This window comes from Pungitius pungitius, chromosome 19 (genome assembly GCF_949316345.1).
Source record: "Pungitius pungitius chromosome 19, fPunPun2.1, whole genome shotgun sequence".
Classification (NCBI taxonomy): Eukaryota; Metazoa; Chordata; class Actinopteri; order Perciformes; family Gasterosteidae; genus Pungitius; species Pungitius pungitius.
Genome location: NC_084918.1, coordinates 5,769,860 through 5,783,773, shown reverse-complemented (window position 1 = coordinate 5,783,773; position 13,914 = coordinate 5,769,860). Strand labels below are relative to the sequence as shown.

At 39.3% G+C, this 13,914-nt stretch overlaps 3 protein-coding genes across 5 annotated transcripts; 1 reads left to right on the top strand and 2 right to left on the bottom strand.

Annotated features, from left to right (window-relative positions):
• Positions 1-704: 704 nt before the first annotated feature.
• On the bottom strand, positions 705-6,978 carry si:ch211-161h7.8 (thiosulfate:glutathione sulfurtransferase). Of its 2 annotated transcripts, none has more exons than XM_037456426.2 (4): positions 6,781-6,978; positions 1,593-1,715; positions 1,347-1,509; positions 705-1,006 (listed from the first exon to the last, which is right to left on the bottom strand). In XM_037456426.2, the coding sequence occupies exons 1-4, from the start codon at positions 6,803-6,805 to the stop codon at positions 952-954; spliced, it is 366 nt and encodes a 121-aa protein (XP_037312323.2). In that variant the 5' UTR covers positions 6,806-6,978; the 3' UTR covers positions 705-951. The 2 variants fall into 2 exon arrangements, with proteins under 2 accessions (XP_037312323.2, XP_037312324.1); XM_037456427.2 differs by lacking the exon at positions 6,781-6,978 and adding an exon at positions 2,110-2,460.
• On the top strand, positions 3,892-5,344 carry LOC119198860 (cystatin-B-like). Its single transcript, XM_037456428.2, has 3 exons — positions 3,892-4,072; positions 4,180-4,281; positions 5,020-5,344. Exons 1-3 carry the CDS (start codon positions 4,004-4,006, stop codon positions 5,146-5,148), a joined length of 300 nt encoding a protein of 99 aa, XP_037312325.2. The 5' UTR covers positions 3,892-4,003; the 3' UTR covers positions 5,149-5,344.
• Positions 6,979-10,037: 3,059 nt separating the features above from the next.
• Positions 10,038-13,864, bottom strand: mix23 (mitochondrial matrix import factor 23). 2 transcript variants are annotated; one of them, XM_037455597.2, is made up of 6 exons: positions 13,745-13,864; positions 13,499-13,605; positions 12,642-12,767; positions 12,399-12,545; positions 11,765-11,824; positions 10,042-11,672 (listed from the first exon to the last, which is right to left on the bottom strand). In XM_037455597.2, the coding sequence occupies exons 2-6, from the start codon at positions 13,547-13,549 to the stop codon at positions 11,622-11,624; spliced, it is 435 nt and encodes a 144-aa protein (XP_037311494.1). In that variant the 5' UTR covers positions 13,550-13,605; positions 13,745-13,864; the 3' UTR covers positions 10,042-11,621. The 2 variants fall into 2 exon arrangements, with proteins under 2 accessions (XP_037311495.1, XP_037311494.1); XM_037455598.2 differs by lacking the exons at positions 13,499-13,605; positions 13,745-13,864 and adding an exon at positions 13,135-13,468 and having other exon boundaries at positions 10,038-11,672.
• Positions 13,865-13,914: the final 50 nt, after the last annotated feature.

The following is a 13,914-nucleotide window of genomic DNA, read 5'->3' as shown; positions in this document are numbered from 1 at the left end:
AGGTGAAGTGGGATCTGCTTTCCCCTTGAATGAAGCCTCTGAAAGGGGTCTTTGTGCCATTGGGGCCCCCGACAGCTGCTCACAGGGTCCATATCTGTTTGGACCAATAACTGCGTGAAGGTCAGGCCTGACACATTTGGAGGTGGTTGAAATGTTGCTGCCATCTTCTGGTCGAGGGATGGAAGTGCTTTTACCCCACATTCAACCTGCAGCTGTTCTTGCAGGTTGAGTCGCCATGTGTGAGTATATTTAGTCACTTCTCCACGGTGAAAGAGTAAAGTCAAAACACTGTGTGCCGATATTTTTCGCTATATGTTTAGGTTCGTCTGGTATCAGGCAGCAAATAACACACGTCAGCTGTTTGGAGGTATTTTTAGTTAGCTGCAACAACAGGTTCTACAGGCATGTTGTTTTTTTACATGTTTATCTTATTCCATGCAATTGTATTGTTTTGCACTTATTTTGAGCAACTTTTTCATGCATTTAAGAAAGGTTACCAATTTTGTGAACACTTTCACAATAACATTTTATTCCTGCCAATTTTATTTTTTTAATTTATTCAACAGTTACATTTTGCAATAACAGTAAGCAATATTCACATAAGGCGGATGGAATGACCTCAGTCTCTTCCACACGCAAAGAATAAAGCTTGTTAATGCATGGGGGTATATGATCATATACACAAATGTATACAAAGACATGTAGACATTTGTAAGAGATTTATTAAACACCAAGCACTCAATCCCATAATAAAACGTTTAGAAAACATGATTCAAAACCTTAAAGTGTTGAATCAGCCGTTAAAAATGTAACAAGTTAAAGCTCAAAAGTAGTAGTGACCCATAAAGTAGCAGCTATCATAAATAAAATGTGTAACTTCAAGAGTAACAGGCAGTAGGAGGTATTTCTCATTTAAATCCTGGAGGCTGCATTTTGGAGTTGGGCTCAGGTTCATTGTCCTTCTCGCTGTGCCCACTCAGTGAACCCTCCTTGGAAATGTCTCGCCCTAAGAAAAGAAGAAAGAAGCATAATAGAAGAGCTTAGTCTCCTTTCATTGTCGTTTCTTTACTCAAATTCATCCAGAGTTGAACAAACCAAAACCAAGTTGTGGTCTGGCACAGCACTAGGACTGATTAATAATGAAATAACACCATTTATGCAATAGTGGTGCACACAGTAGCTCCGCTACAGCACATCCACATCGTCTAACAGGACTGAAAATCAAAGACTCCATCAGGGTAGTCACTTTTATCGATTTGCTACCTTTGACCTTTAATTAAAGTCATGTGTGGATTGGACCTCTGCGTGTCTCATGTGTGCAGCCAGAGGAATCTGCCGGTATCTACCTGTGGAATCCCAGCTTTAGGGCGATATCCAGCGCTTTGGAGCTCCTGCCGCCAGTTTTGCAATGAAACACGATGTTGTCGTCGTCTTTCCCAGGAGCCTTCACGTGAAATGTCTGCTGAAAGTCTTCGGGGGACAGCTTCAGAGACTCCTCCAGGGTTCCCACTTGAGTCCAAACACAAACATGAAGGTGGAAACACATAGAAAAACACTCTTTATGATCCATCTTGCGCAGCGTTTCTGCATACGTGGGACGTTGACAGCGTTTGGAATGCGTCCGGCCAGATGTTCGTCAGGGTTTCTCACATCAAACAGCTGGATGTCTCCGTTGGACAGCATAGTCTTCAGCTGGGGGTACGTGACCACTGAACCTGAGGGAGGGGGTGACAGCATAAGCTGGTCATTTTCTTTACTGACCATTTACACCATTGTGACCCATTTGAAACAAAATGCCAGTCAAACAAACTCAGTCTCACACAATCCCTCTAGAGACACATTGCAAACGCCACAAACAGGATTCACTACATTGTGAGCAGCATTAAGCACTGAAAGACCAGTTCAATGAGTGACGTCACCACAACAATAGAGAGGCTTTAAATTCCAACCGCAGAGATTAAGAGACACGGGCATGGTAAGCCAACTGGGACATTATAGGCATGTTATGAGGGACATTACAGGGATGTCAAGGGGGGCATTGCAGGGATGTCAAGGGGGGCGTTGCAGGGACATCAAGGTGATTAAGTGTTAGCAGGAAATGCATTTTACCGCTTTCGGATGTTTCGCCACATTTGGGAGTTGAGGTTGTAAAAGTCCGTGAAAGTGAACCGAAGGTCGGGTAAGTTCTGCCGCCAACTTCTGCCGCAGTCAAGCAGAAGCCTCTCGACAGAAGAAAGGACAACATGGCGAGGACAGGTGCGACGTGAAGGCAGGTTAACGGGGGAGTCATGAGCGACGGTCGCATTGCTTCCTACAGACGTCCTTCTTCTTCTTCTTCTTCTTCTTCTTCTTCTTCTTCTTCTTCTTCTTCTTCTTCTTCTTCTTCTTCTTCTTCTTCTTCTTCTTCTTCTTCTTCTTCTTCTTCTTCTTCTTCTTCTTCTTCTTCTTCTTCTTCTTCTTCGTCGTCGTCGTCGTCTTCTTCTTCTTCTTCTTCTTCTTCTTCTTCTTCTTCTTCTTCTTCTTCGTCGTCGTCGTCTTCTTCTTCTTCGTCGTCTTCTTCTTTGGTGATTAATAACGGCTGGGAAACCAGTTTAGAGGCGCATTACCGCCACTTAAAGGACTGCGCGCGCAGCACCAGATTCACAGGAAATTATTATCATTTGTTTTAATCCTTTTGTTCATTGATCATTAATATATTGCACTTTCCCAGATGCCTTTTCCAACAGATTACCCACAGAAAAAGCTCACGAATGCGTCGGCTTTAGTCCGCTATAAAAGCTTTGTGATCTGTGTGCAAGGATAATTGACTGAAGATTTTCACTTCTAACAAGACTTTTAGTCTTGACATATTTTGAATCCAGAGATTCCATTTTGGGGGGAAGTCTTTATTGGCGTTAGCAGGAAGCGAGTCAGCACCAAATATGAAATAGAATCATATTAAAGTGGCTGAAAATACAACTAGGGCCCATTTATTCTATTTTACACAGGTCATTTTGGCCCCTTTTGTCCTAGTAGGGTTTCACATTTGTCCCTTTTTTTTCACTCCGTGCATTACAGTAATCTGTTTTGATTTTTTGATATGTGAGCAGGATGTATTAAGAGTTGTATGCCTAGTTCCATTTGTGTGAATTGTAAAATAATACAAGAATATTGAAATACTTTTCTCGGTGGACCATTCGGTCATTCGGCATCAGCGACTTAGAACACATTTATTTGGATCAATATCTTCATTATAAATCTAGTTACTTGTTTGATCTCCAAAACAGAAAATAGAACAGAAGAAAATGCAGAGAAAAAAAACGACATACATTTTCAAAAGAAGAGCTGTAAATCTTCCAAAGACAATGATCATGAAACATCTGCTCTTACAAAACTTGTTCAGTGAAGGTGAGGTCTCTAAAGTCATGTCATAAGTTGATTATACCGAGGGTTATAATAAGCCTAATGCAGTTTACTCTTCTATTTATTTTGGTGAGCTATGTATCTGCTGCATAGATGCGTGTTAATATGAGGAAATACCAAAAAATTGAGAAAAGTGAATGGAAAAGTTTAGTTAGTTGAAGAATCATCTTAGTTCGTCATGATTTTTTTTGTGCAGACAGTCGGTATTCGCAAAATCCCATTAGTCACTTCCCAAAAAGGTTTTACAGTGCCTAGTAAGCACAAACACACACCGCGCCTCGGACTAAACCAAGTCGGAAAATAAAAAGATATTTGAAAATACATTTTTTGGAGGCTTCATTTTAAATACACTTGAGATTAAATATGATACCTTTAACCAAAATAGACATGTTATTTGCTAATTTAGTTAGTTTGTAACATCGTTTAAACGCACCCACCGCTCTCCCACCCCTGCGCTGATGGTATAACCCGCGATACAGTCATGTGACTTTGTCATTTATTTTGAGCACTCCCCGGACACAAACACCAGTGGGTCTGCAGAAACTTCAGGGTTTCCTTTCCTTTCGTCTCGTAACTCATTCCTGCCACTACACCAGTAGCCATGCCGATGTGCGGAGGGCTCGGCGAGGCATCTGAAGCCACCGAAGAAATCCAGAAGATCTGCGAAAGCGTGAGTATGAAACCTAAAAGCGTCCCCCTCGCATCTGCCCGATTTCCCACTGCGTAAACAAAGCCCGTGTTTGATTTGTGCGGTGCTGTCGTCTCGTCGGTGTGCAGGTGAAGGCCCACGCGGAGAAAGAAGCAGGGAAACCCTACGAGGTGTTCACAGCCAAGAGCTACGCGTCTCAGGTGGTGGCTGGGACCAACTACTTCATCAAGGTGAGCGTGGAGCGCGGCCTCGCCCCACGCTGTTTGCCACAGTGACCCTGGGGTCACATGACGCCGGAGAGAAGTAGCGCCCACGAACTGACAACCGGTTTTCCACACACGGATAAATTAAATGACTCATAGTTGGCACGCACGCTCGCACACGCACGCGCGCACACACACCATTCATTAGTCACACAGGCTGCGGTGGCTCGTCAAAACTTTGGCGAAAGGACCCGTTTCAACCTGTGTGAGCAGAACCTGAATCCCTTTTATCTTCATTTCTAAAGCCTTGCATTGAGCCAAAGAAGGAAGCCGCCCAGATGAATAAGATCAGATCGCGACGCTGGGCTACTTTCTAGCCCTTATTTTGTGGCAATTTCTCAGTAAAGTTAGGAAGAAAATTCACTTCGGGTATCTTCTTATGGATGAGGAGATGGGTCCGTGCCGTAAAATGCATTAAGTGCACGATGGGTGGACTAAGTGAACTTTGGTTATACGCTAATAATTCGACTGAGATAAGCAAAAATCAATTAAACATTTTGTCAAGTCATCATCCAGTTATTGCTGAAATCTTGTCTTGTGACAGAGATAACTTGGAACAGACGTTCTCATGTTATAGATTAGACTGAAAAGAGTACATTCAATATATCTAATCGTGATGTACATTGCAAAAGAGTCTGGTATAAAGTGACCTAACCTTTGTTCAAATAATCAATCTCCTGAAAGTCTTGTTGTACGTCTTCCCAGGTCCACGTGGGAGGAGATGATCACGTTCACCTCCGTGTTTGGAAAAAACTTCCATGTAATGGAGGAGAGTTGGAGTTGACTAAAATGCAGCAATCCAAGAAGCACGAGGACCCCGTTGAGTACTTCTAATCGGATCCCGAACCAAACACGGCATCCGTGTCTACGTGTGGCCTTCCTGTTATAATCCGAAATGATTCCAGCTAAACATACAAAACGATGTTTGTCCTCCGCTAACTCGTTACAACCGTATAGCGCCGTAGATCATTTTAAAGAGCATTTTAAAAATGGAACATTTTATACAACATTAAAGAGTAAATGAATCTGATTTTCTTATTTTGTGATTTTTATGTGTTGCTACTCTTCTGGTGGTATTTGGTTTGTAAACTGAAAGCTGCAGGTAAATCGAGACACAAGTCTATTCACAACTAGGTTTTTTTGCTAGATAACAGATGTGCATCATGGACAAAGTCCGTCCTGAGGAGGCATCCTGCTTTGTGTTTGAAATACAACTTAAAGCTGAATGCATTGGAGAAAAAGTGTATATTATGCTGAACAAGATATTTAAATTATATATTTTTGCTGCAATGATATTCAGTCACTAATTGACATCATCCGTTACATTTTGAAATGAATGATAATCTGAACACAGGTTAAAACGTCTCATATTTAGGGAAAGAAGTGACTTAAATTAAAGCTCTGGTCCCTTCGAATTGTCTCAAAATTATGACTATATTTTTAGTGGGGTGTTGAGATTTGCCTTAAAAACTGGAAGCGTAACTTATTTGACTTGTAGTGCTTCAGGAAAATGGCACACACACTTTCAGTAATACAAGATCTACGTGTTCTAAGGGACATCCATTTAGATTAGTAGACTATTGCTTTTTCTTAATACGTCATCGGCAAAATAAATATTCAGATTATCACTAGTCAAAATAATCAACCAACAGTGAAATACCAGTGAAGCCGTCTTTTTTTACATGATTTTGAATAGAAATCGTTTTATTTTGTGTTGGGAGCATCGTATGACCTTCCCATTTACTGTGGCTCTTATATATGCATCATGTGCTTTTAAATTATGCAGTCTGATTTAAAAAATTGTAACAAATTAATTCCAAAAGTATATAAACCGTTAACGTGAAGGTCAACACAGACTTTTAACTTCACTCTGATCAGATAATAAAAGAAACAATCTCATATCGTGATTAGAACAGTTGATATAGAATAGTTTAACATAAATTCTTTACTCCTTCATCTTTCAATTATTACACAATATTTAAGAAATTACGTAAAATGTAACTTTTTTTTCAGGTAATATTTTAATATTTACTTCTTATTTAATATCACTTATAAAAGGCCCCTTTGTTCCTTCTACAAAGTGATCAAACAAACTGTTTCAGCAGTAAAATACTAGCTATTAAAAAGCTCTGCTTTATTCTGAAACGATTTAACATTAATCTTTGAATGTGTTACACATAAAGATATATGGGTTTCGGAAGCAGCAAGTACCCTGAACTTCATTTAAAAGAAATAAAGAAAGCACTGAACAACTTTCTTGTGTTTTTTACATGAATTATTTGTTGAATAAAGAGAAATCTTCTTGGCAGAACAAATGGTTACACAAGAATGTAAGAATGTAAATACATTTATTTAGTTTTCATGAACTAAAGTTAAAACTAAACCAAAACTAAATATAAGACATATATTTTTTTGCATTGTCATATTGCGTGTGCAAATCACACAAACCAGGAAACAGTGACCTACCAGGTTTTACGTGACAGGTGAACATTCTTCTGGGAACAAAAGTCTCCTTCAAATTCAGATCAAAGATGTTTCTGTTCTTCTTTTTTAATTGTCCTTTCGTGGATTTTGGAATCTTTGTACTCCTGGTTTGCTTTGCCTTGAGATTAAAACGAGGAAACAGACACTGACCCCAGCTACTGTCTGCAGGTGTCTCAAATGAAAGAATGAAGATCAACCACATCACTTGTCTACATCTCTGTGAGGCGGTGACTCGCACGCAACGTTTGTTAAGATGAATTATCTTTTTCATTACTACCAAGAGTGTCATTGGCAAAAGTTCAGCCCAAATTAACGGGCTTACAGACTGTAAAAGCCTGTAAAAAAAAAAAGTTCATTTGTGTAATTCAACAGCAAATAATGTGTAAGTGTTTTACACCTTTTATATGGGTATTTCTGCCTTGAATTGTAGCTTATATTCAGACACGCAGTGATCTTTATTTAACTTTAACTTTATTTTTTAAATAAATAAAATAATGATCTGACTGCTCTTTCTTGTCTGTGAATGATTTGTTTACATACTGTTCGAAAAATGAGGCTTTGAATGGGAAAATTAAGTAATTTGAATTTGTTTAATGAACTTAAAAGATGTGTGTCTTTGTGTGTCATACAGGTTGAATTGACACTATTTGTACCATCCAACTGAATCTTACTGTCAAACTCATGTCACTGCAGTGAAGACCAGTTAAACCATGAACACACCTCTGATGGTGTGGCAGATGCTGATGGCAAACCTTAAATATTATTTCAGAGCTCCGAAGTTCCTCTTTTTCTTCCTGCAGGTTTTTGCTGGACAAAACCAAAGGAGACCCCCTCGAACCTTTTATCAAACTGACCAAACAACCGGTTTCAAAAGTTAATAATGTGATCAATCAATCTAAATGAATCTACAGTTAGTAAAGTTATTTAAATAGCTCAAGCACTATAACTTTCTTTCATCCCCAATCACATGGTGGTATGGAGTCCTACCATGCGTTAAGTGACAGGTGAACATTCTTCTAAGATTAAAAACACACTGACACTAATAACTGGTCTAACAAGTTTGCTGAGTCAAAGAATGAAGATCAACCCCATCACTTGTCTTCTGAGGCACAGCGGTGATTTGCATACATTATTAACAGTCTCACATTCGTTAAGATGAATTTTCCAGGAACCATGAAGGTTTGTACACAATCAGCTGACATTTGTTTAAAATGGAAAATATTTCCATCCGGCAAACAACTCAAGGAGAATATTAAACGGTACCACTTCATTGCAGGTAACACAAAAATGACATTCAATAACAGACAAACACGCCACTTGGAAACATTTCATTGTCTATTGTCGGGATGCGGCAGCAGGTCATAGTTTGACCTCCAGCCTGGATTCGACCCTCGAGGAAAGCTGCTCTGATCAGACGGTGCTTCACTTCACTTTGGGAGGCGTGTAGTGGATTCGGCACCTTTCCCTGAAAAGCTAAACACGGCGTATCAGGAGTGAATAACCTGCAGTATAGTGATGAGTATTTAGGTGCGATTGCAGGACTTTGCTGTTAGTAGTGCGCATACCTTCAGACTTCTGTCATTGACAACTTCCTCAACATTCAGCTCTGACTGCATTTTACTGGAAACAAGAGAGGCTGACTGACATACTGCACGGATTCAGTATCTTTATTATATTAAAAAAGGGCAAAAAGAATGAAGTCAGGAGAAGCCAATATATTTACACTTTTAGTCTACTATGGTTCAAACACAGACACAATGTTTCCATGTGTCTGTATTTACGCAAGTGATTGTTTACATCAGATGACATCATTCATGCTTTAAAACGCCATAAAATCCTGAATGATTAGAACATGTTTTTTGTAAATTGAAAGAATAATTGATGTCAAAAAATTTCAAGTGGTTTTGTTTTTGTGTGGTTTGGTTGAATGGGGCCTAAATCTCTCTATATGAGAAGTGTATTTCAGTGACTCTTTCAGCTTCAGATGTCTTTTATGTCTAAGCTCATTAAGCACATTGAGGGAGGGCGTTAAATTGGCGCTTTTCACTCTTCAAAACCTGCAATCTTTGCTTCTGCCTTTCAGTGTAACTGAAATGCCTTCCGTGTGATAGTGAGATTTCATGTATACACACGAGTGAGATGCTCTTACATGCAGTAGTGTGATTACTTGTGTGAAAAAACACAAGTTTTTGGCAATTTCTCCTAAACGCAAAGTCTGATTGTCACAACACCATTGTTGGATCATTATTGGTGCAATGTGCCCCTGATATATAAGATCGGTCTGATAGCTCATTGTTTTGAGAATATACGGGCTAATTAACTTCGCAAGGGGTGTGGCTTAATCAGTCAAGACTCATAACTTCAAAATGACTTGGCCTGCCCTCACCAAAAATGTAGCATGTGTAAAAATGGAACCCCGAACACATCCTAATTTTTGGAATGCATTTTCTTCAGGCAACTTTTACACTTCAAATCTATATTTAGTTCACAATTTAAATGGCTGAAGCAATATATAGTTTCTTCACCGTAATCACGCAAAGGTACAAGACCCCTTTGTTCCTGATCAAACAACCTGGTCATTTTCACCTTATATGCGTTGTATAGTTCCGTATTTTCCGGACTATAAGCCGCTACTTTTTTCCACGCTTTGAACCCTGCGGCTTATACAACGGTGCGACTAATGTATCATTTTTACGAGCGAGAGATGATTTTGCGCATCATTTTCAAACACTCATAATAGGAAATACATGGAAGAATGCATGTGATTTAGCGTTTAAGTTACGGGCAACCAATCTGGCTTTCAGAGAAGGAAACAGAGACGTAGACGGAAATGTGAAGATCTTACCCTAACCCCTAACCCCTAACCCTTTTACAACTTCTTTTTTGTCAGCCCAACTATTTATTCTTCTGGATTGAATTGCAAAAAAAGTAAGTTTCTCTGCTTGCCAAACGCAACATTTTAGGGGGTTAATTGTTATTTTAAGGAAAACCAGCCAGTTTTTTTTTTTACCTTGCTCCACCTTAAAAGCCATGTAACATACATCCCCTTTCACTTTCTATACAGGAAGGCTAAGCAGTATAAATACATCCAAAAAACAGCCGACAGTGAACACTAACCGATCTACAAGCAGACAGGTGACTTTAACGGACCTTGTGACAATGGCTCAGGTGTTGTGTGGAGGATGGGGTGAGCCAGAGGAGGCCACTGAGGTGACTCAGAGGATTTGTAATCAGGTGAGATTCAATCGACCTTTATTCTTTACAACCTCCACACTTGAGAATCTCTCAATCCCCGTTTAAATTTCAGTCTGGATTCACAACAAATTTGAATTGATTCATAAACAGGTGAAGGACAAAGTGCAGAAAACTACAGGCCAGAACTATGAGGAATTCAAAGCAGTTCTGTACAGGGAACAGGTTGTGGCTGGACTGAACATCCTCATCAAGGTAAGTAATAACATATTTGATTACAAAAAGCCTCCGATGTGTGTCTATGTGTGTCATGCAGGTTGAATAAACACTTCTTGTAAAATCCAGTTGAATCTTACTGTCAAACTCATGTGACTGCAGTGAATACAAGTTAAACCATGAACACACCTCTGAAGGTTCTCAGGATTCAGCATCACAAGACTTAAATATTTTTTCAGGGGTCTAAAGTTCCTTTTTATTCTTGCAGGTTTTTGCTGGAGAAGAGGACTACCTCCACCTCAGTCTCTTTGTACCAATTGAATGTTACGGCATTGTGCTTAATGGTGTGGAGCAGCACAAAACCAAAGAAGACCCCCTCGTACCGTTCTGATAACTGATTAAACAACCAGTTTAAAAGAGGCTGCAGTCTCATGTGACATGGAATCTAATTGTATTAAAACAATAAAATGATTTTGTGTTGGGAAGTAAAACATTGAATGCAGAATCCTCTACTGAAATACTAAAATAAAAAACATAAAAAACAAATATTACTCGTTTCTTACACGCAGCATTTGTGTGTTATCTAAAATATGAGTTTCTTTGGCTGGAAGAAATACTGATGAACACAATAAAAGATTTCAGCATTTTTGACTCCATTTGAACAACATATTAAGTCAAGTAATCTGAGATTGGTGAATATTCTATGTAACATTAAAGGTAATATTTTAACACTAAATCAATCTACAGTTAGTAAAGTTATTTAAATAGCTCAAGCACTATAACTTTCTTCCTTCCCCAATCACATGGTGGTATGGAGTCTTACCATGCGTTAAGTGACAGGTGAACATTCTTCTAAGATTAAAAACACACTGACACTAATAACTGGTCTAACAAGTTTGCTGAGTCAAAGAATGAAGATCAACCCCATCACTTGTCTTCTGAGGCACAGCGGTGATTTGCATACATTATTAACAGTCTCACATTCGTTAAGATGAATTTTCCAGGAACCATGAAGGTTTGTACACAATCAGCTGACATTTGTTTAAAATGGAAAATATTTCCATCCGGCAAACAACTCAAGGAGAATATTTAACGGTACCACTTCATTGCAGGTAACACAAAAATGACATTCAATAACAGACAAACACGCCACTTGGAAACATTTCATTGTCTTATTTAAAAAAACAAAACCACTCTTTTTGTACAATGTTTCTTAGTTGAGAAGCACACTAATGACTGCGGTACAGCTGTGGTAATGCAATACAAAAGTCACAATGGAATACGAGGGTGTCGTAGATGACGTCGGATCGGTCTGGATGGTCCGCAGCCTGCAGTCGGGATGCGGCAGCAGGTCATAGTTTGACCTCCAGCCTGGATTCGACCCTCGAGGAAAGCTGCTCTGATCAGACGGTGCTTCACTTCACTTTGGGAGGCGTGTAGTGGATTCGGCACCTTTCCCTGAAAAGCTAAACACGGCGTATCAGGAGTGAATAACCTGCAGTATAGTGATGAGTATTTAGGTGCGATTGCAGGACTTTGCTGTTAGTAGTGCGCATACCTTCAGACTTCTGTCATTGACAACTTCCTCAACATTCAGCTCTGACTGCATGAGCTTTAACTGGAAACGAGAGGAGAAATGCATAACTTAGTCATATTTTTTACATTACATTCAATAGTGGTAAAAACAAAAACATGTTTTCTCATCGACAAAAATTTAGCCATGAAGAAAGCTTATCTAAGAAATACATTACACACAATACACAGATTTCTTTCATGAATTCAACACCAACAACTTCATGGAAAATGACTGACATACTCCATGGATTCAGTATCTTTATTTTATTAAAAGGAGGCAAAAAGAATGAAGGCATGAGAATCAAAAATATTCAGACTTTTAGTCTACTATGGTTTGTGTGTGTCTGTATTCGCACACGTCTGTGCAGAACTGGAAAAAACAACGATCATTCATGCTATAAACCGTCATAAAATCCTGAATAGTTAGAACATGGTTTCTGTAAATTGAATTTAATGAAAAAAAATATTTCATTGGGAGTTTTGTTTTTGTGGCTTGGTTGAACGTTGCCTAAATATCTCCTAATGAGAAGTGTATTTCAGTGACTCTTCCAGCTACAGATGTCTCTTATGTCTCAGTTTGGTGGTTCAAAGCACTCTGGTGTTAGAACAGGACTTACTTTGGTCTGCTCCTTTCGGAGCAGTTTGATAAGAGCCAGGTTTTCGCTGTCTTTTGCTCTTTGTTTACGCAGTTGTGCCAACTCCTCTGAAGTTTGAGCTATACAGGACTTGATGGCTTTGTCTCGGGTCAGATGGGCGTCCATCATCTGTGGAAATGCACAACATTATTACTGCAACTGGTTCATTGTGATATGAAAAGGGGTAACTTTGACACAGACCCATATTTTATCTATGTCACTCACAGATTCATAGAGTTCTTTGCACGTTTGTGTGCCATCCACTTTGCCTGAGAAGGAGACTGTGGGCACTGTGGTGTTCAGGGCATGGACAATGCGGTCATCTATATTGCGCATCACCTTCAGAACCTCCTAAAAGAAACAAGAAGTCAGCAACTTTAATTCAACAAAAACCAAAATAATTATTTAAAATTACTTTTTTGTTTTGTTGCTAAAGAATCATCAGACATCTTTGAATTGATCTTTGGTTTTGAAAGTATTGCATGATGTCTGACTGCAGTACACTTATAATTAACAATCAAAATCAGAACTGATTTTTTGTTTATAAAGAAAAAAGGTTTTAACAATACATGAAATCTACATTGTCAACCGCATCAGATAAGTACAGGTAATCTACACAGAAACTTGTGCACAAATATACTATAAATAACAGACTGAACTGCGTAGCATTATCTGGCTCAGCATAATGGAGCACGCTATCTATATTTGTGTCCCTTACCTGCAACATGTTATTTCATACTTGTGACACCTTGTTAAATAGTGGTATGCTGACACCTGGGATTTCGCAATTTTTAGAAACCTGGAGAAAAATCAACTTCAACAGGATGAGTATATCACATGCTGGCCAACCGGGTTAATCTGTGAACCCGTGACAGTGATTTTCAAACCGTGTGCGGTTACAGCCCTGCTGGTCCAGTCTGTGTGACCATTAGTGATCAGGAGGGTCAACCATTCCCTGACTTGACGTTAAACAGAAAATAAAATCCACAACATGTGAACTTTCAACAGGTTCCGATTCAGATCGCAGCAAGTCTGTGGATTCTGTGACATGGAAAGAAGGATTGTTGAAATATTAAGATTACCTGAAACATTGAAAAGTCCTCACAGTTTAAAGTTCCACCGGACGCTGCCATGGTGGATTGATTGGTCCGTTCTGCAAACAGCGCGACGTGACTGTTCAAAACGATGCCTGAATAAAAAAAACACCGCGGTCAAGCTAAAAATATTACCACATTGTTTTATAATTGTCCCGTTCATTCGCCGATAGTGCAATAGTTACCAGTGTTTGTGTGTGAAAAGGGGCAGCGTATCTATTTAAATATAAGTACCATCGGGAATAATTGAGAATGAACAGTTGAGTTACATATCTTGTTACGGGATCCTGTGTTGTGTCAAAAGCTTGAGTTACATCGATTTAAAATGTCCCCTGCCTCCACCTCAGGAACCAAAGGCAAACCAGTCACTATTCTGATGTCTAGTCACAGATACGCAATATCCC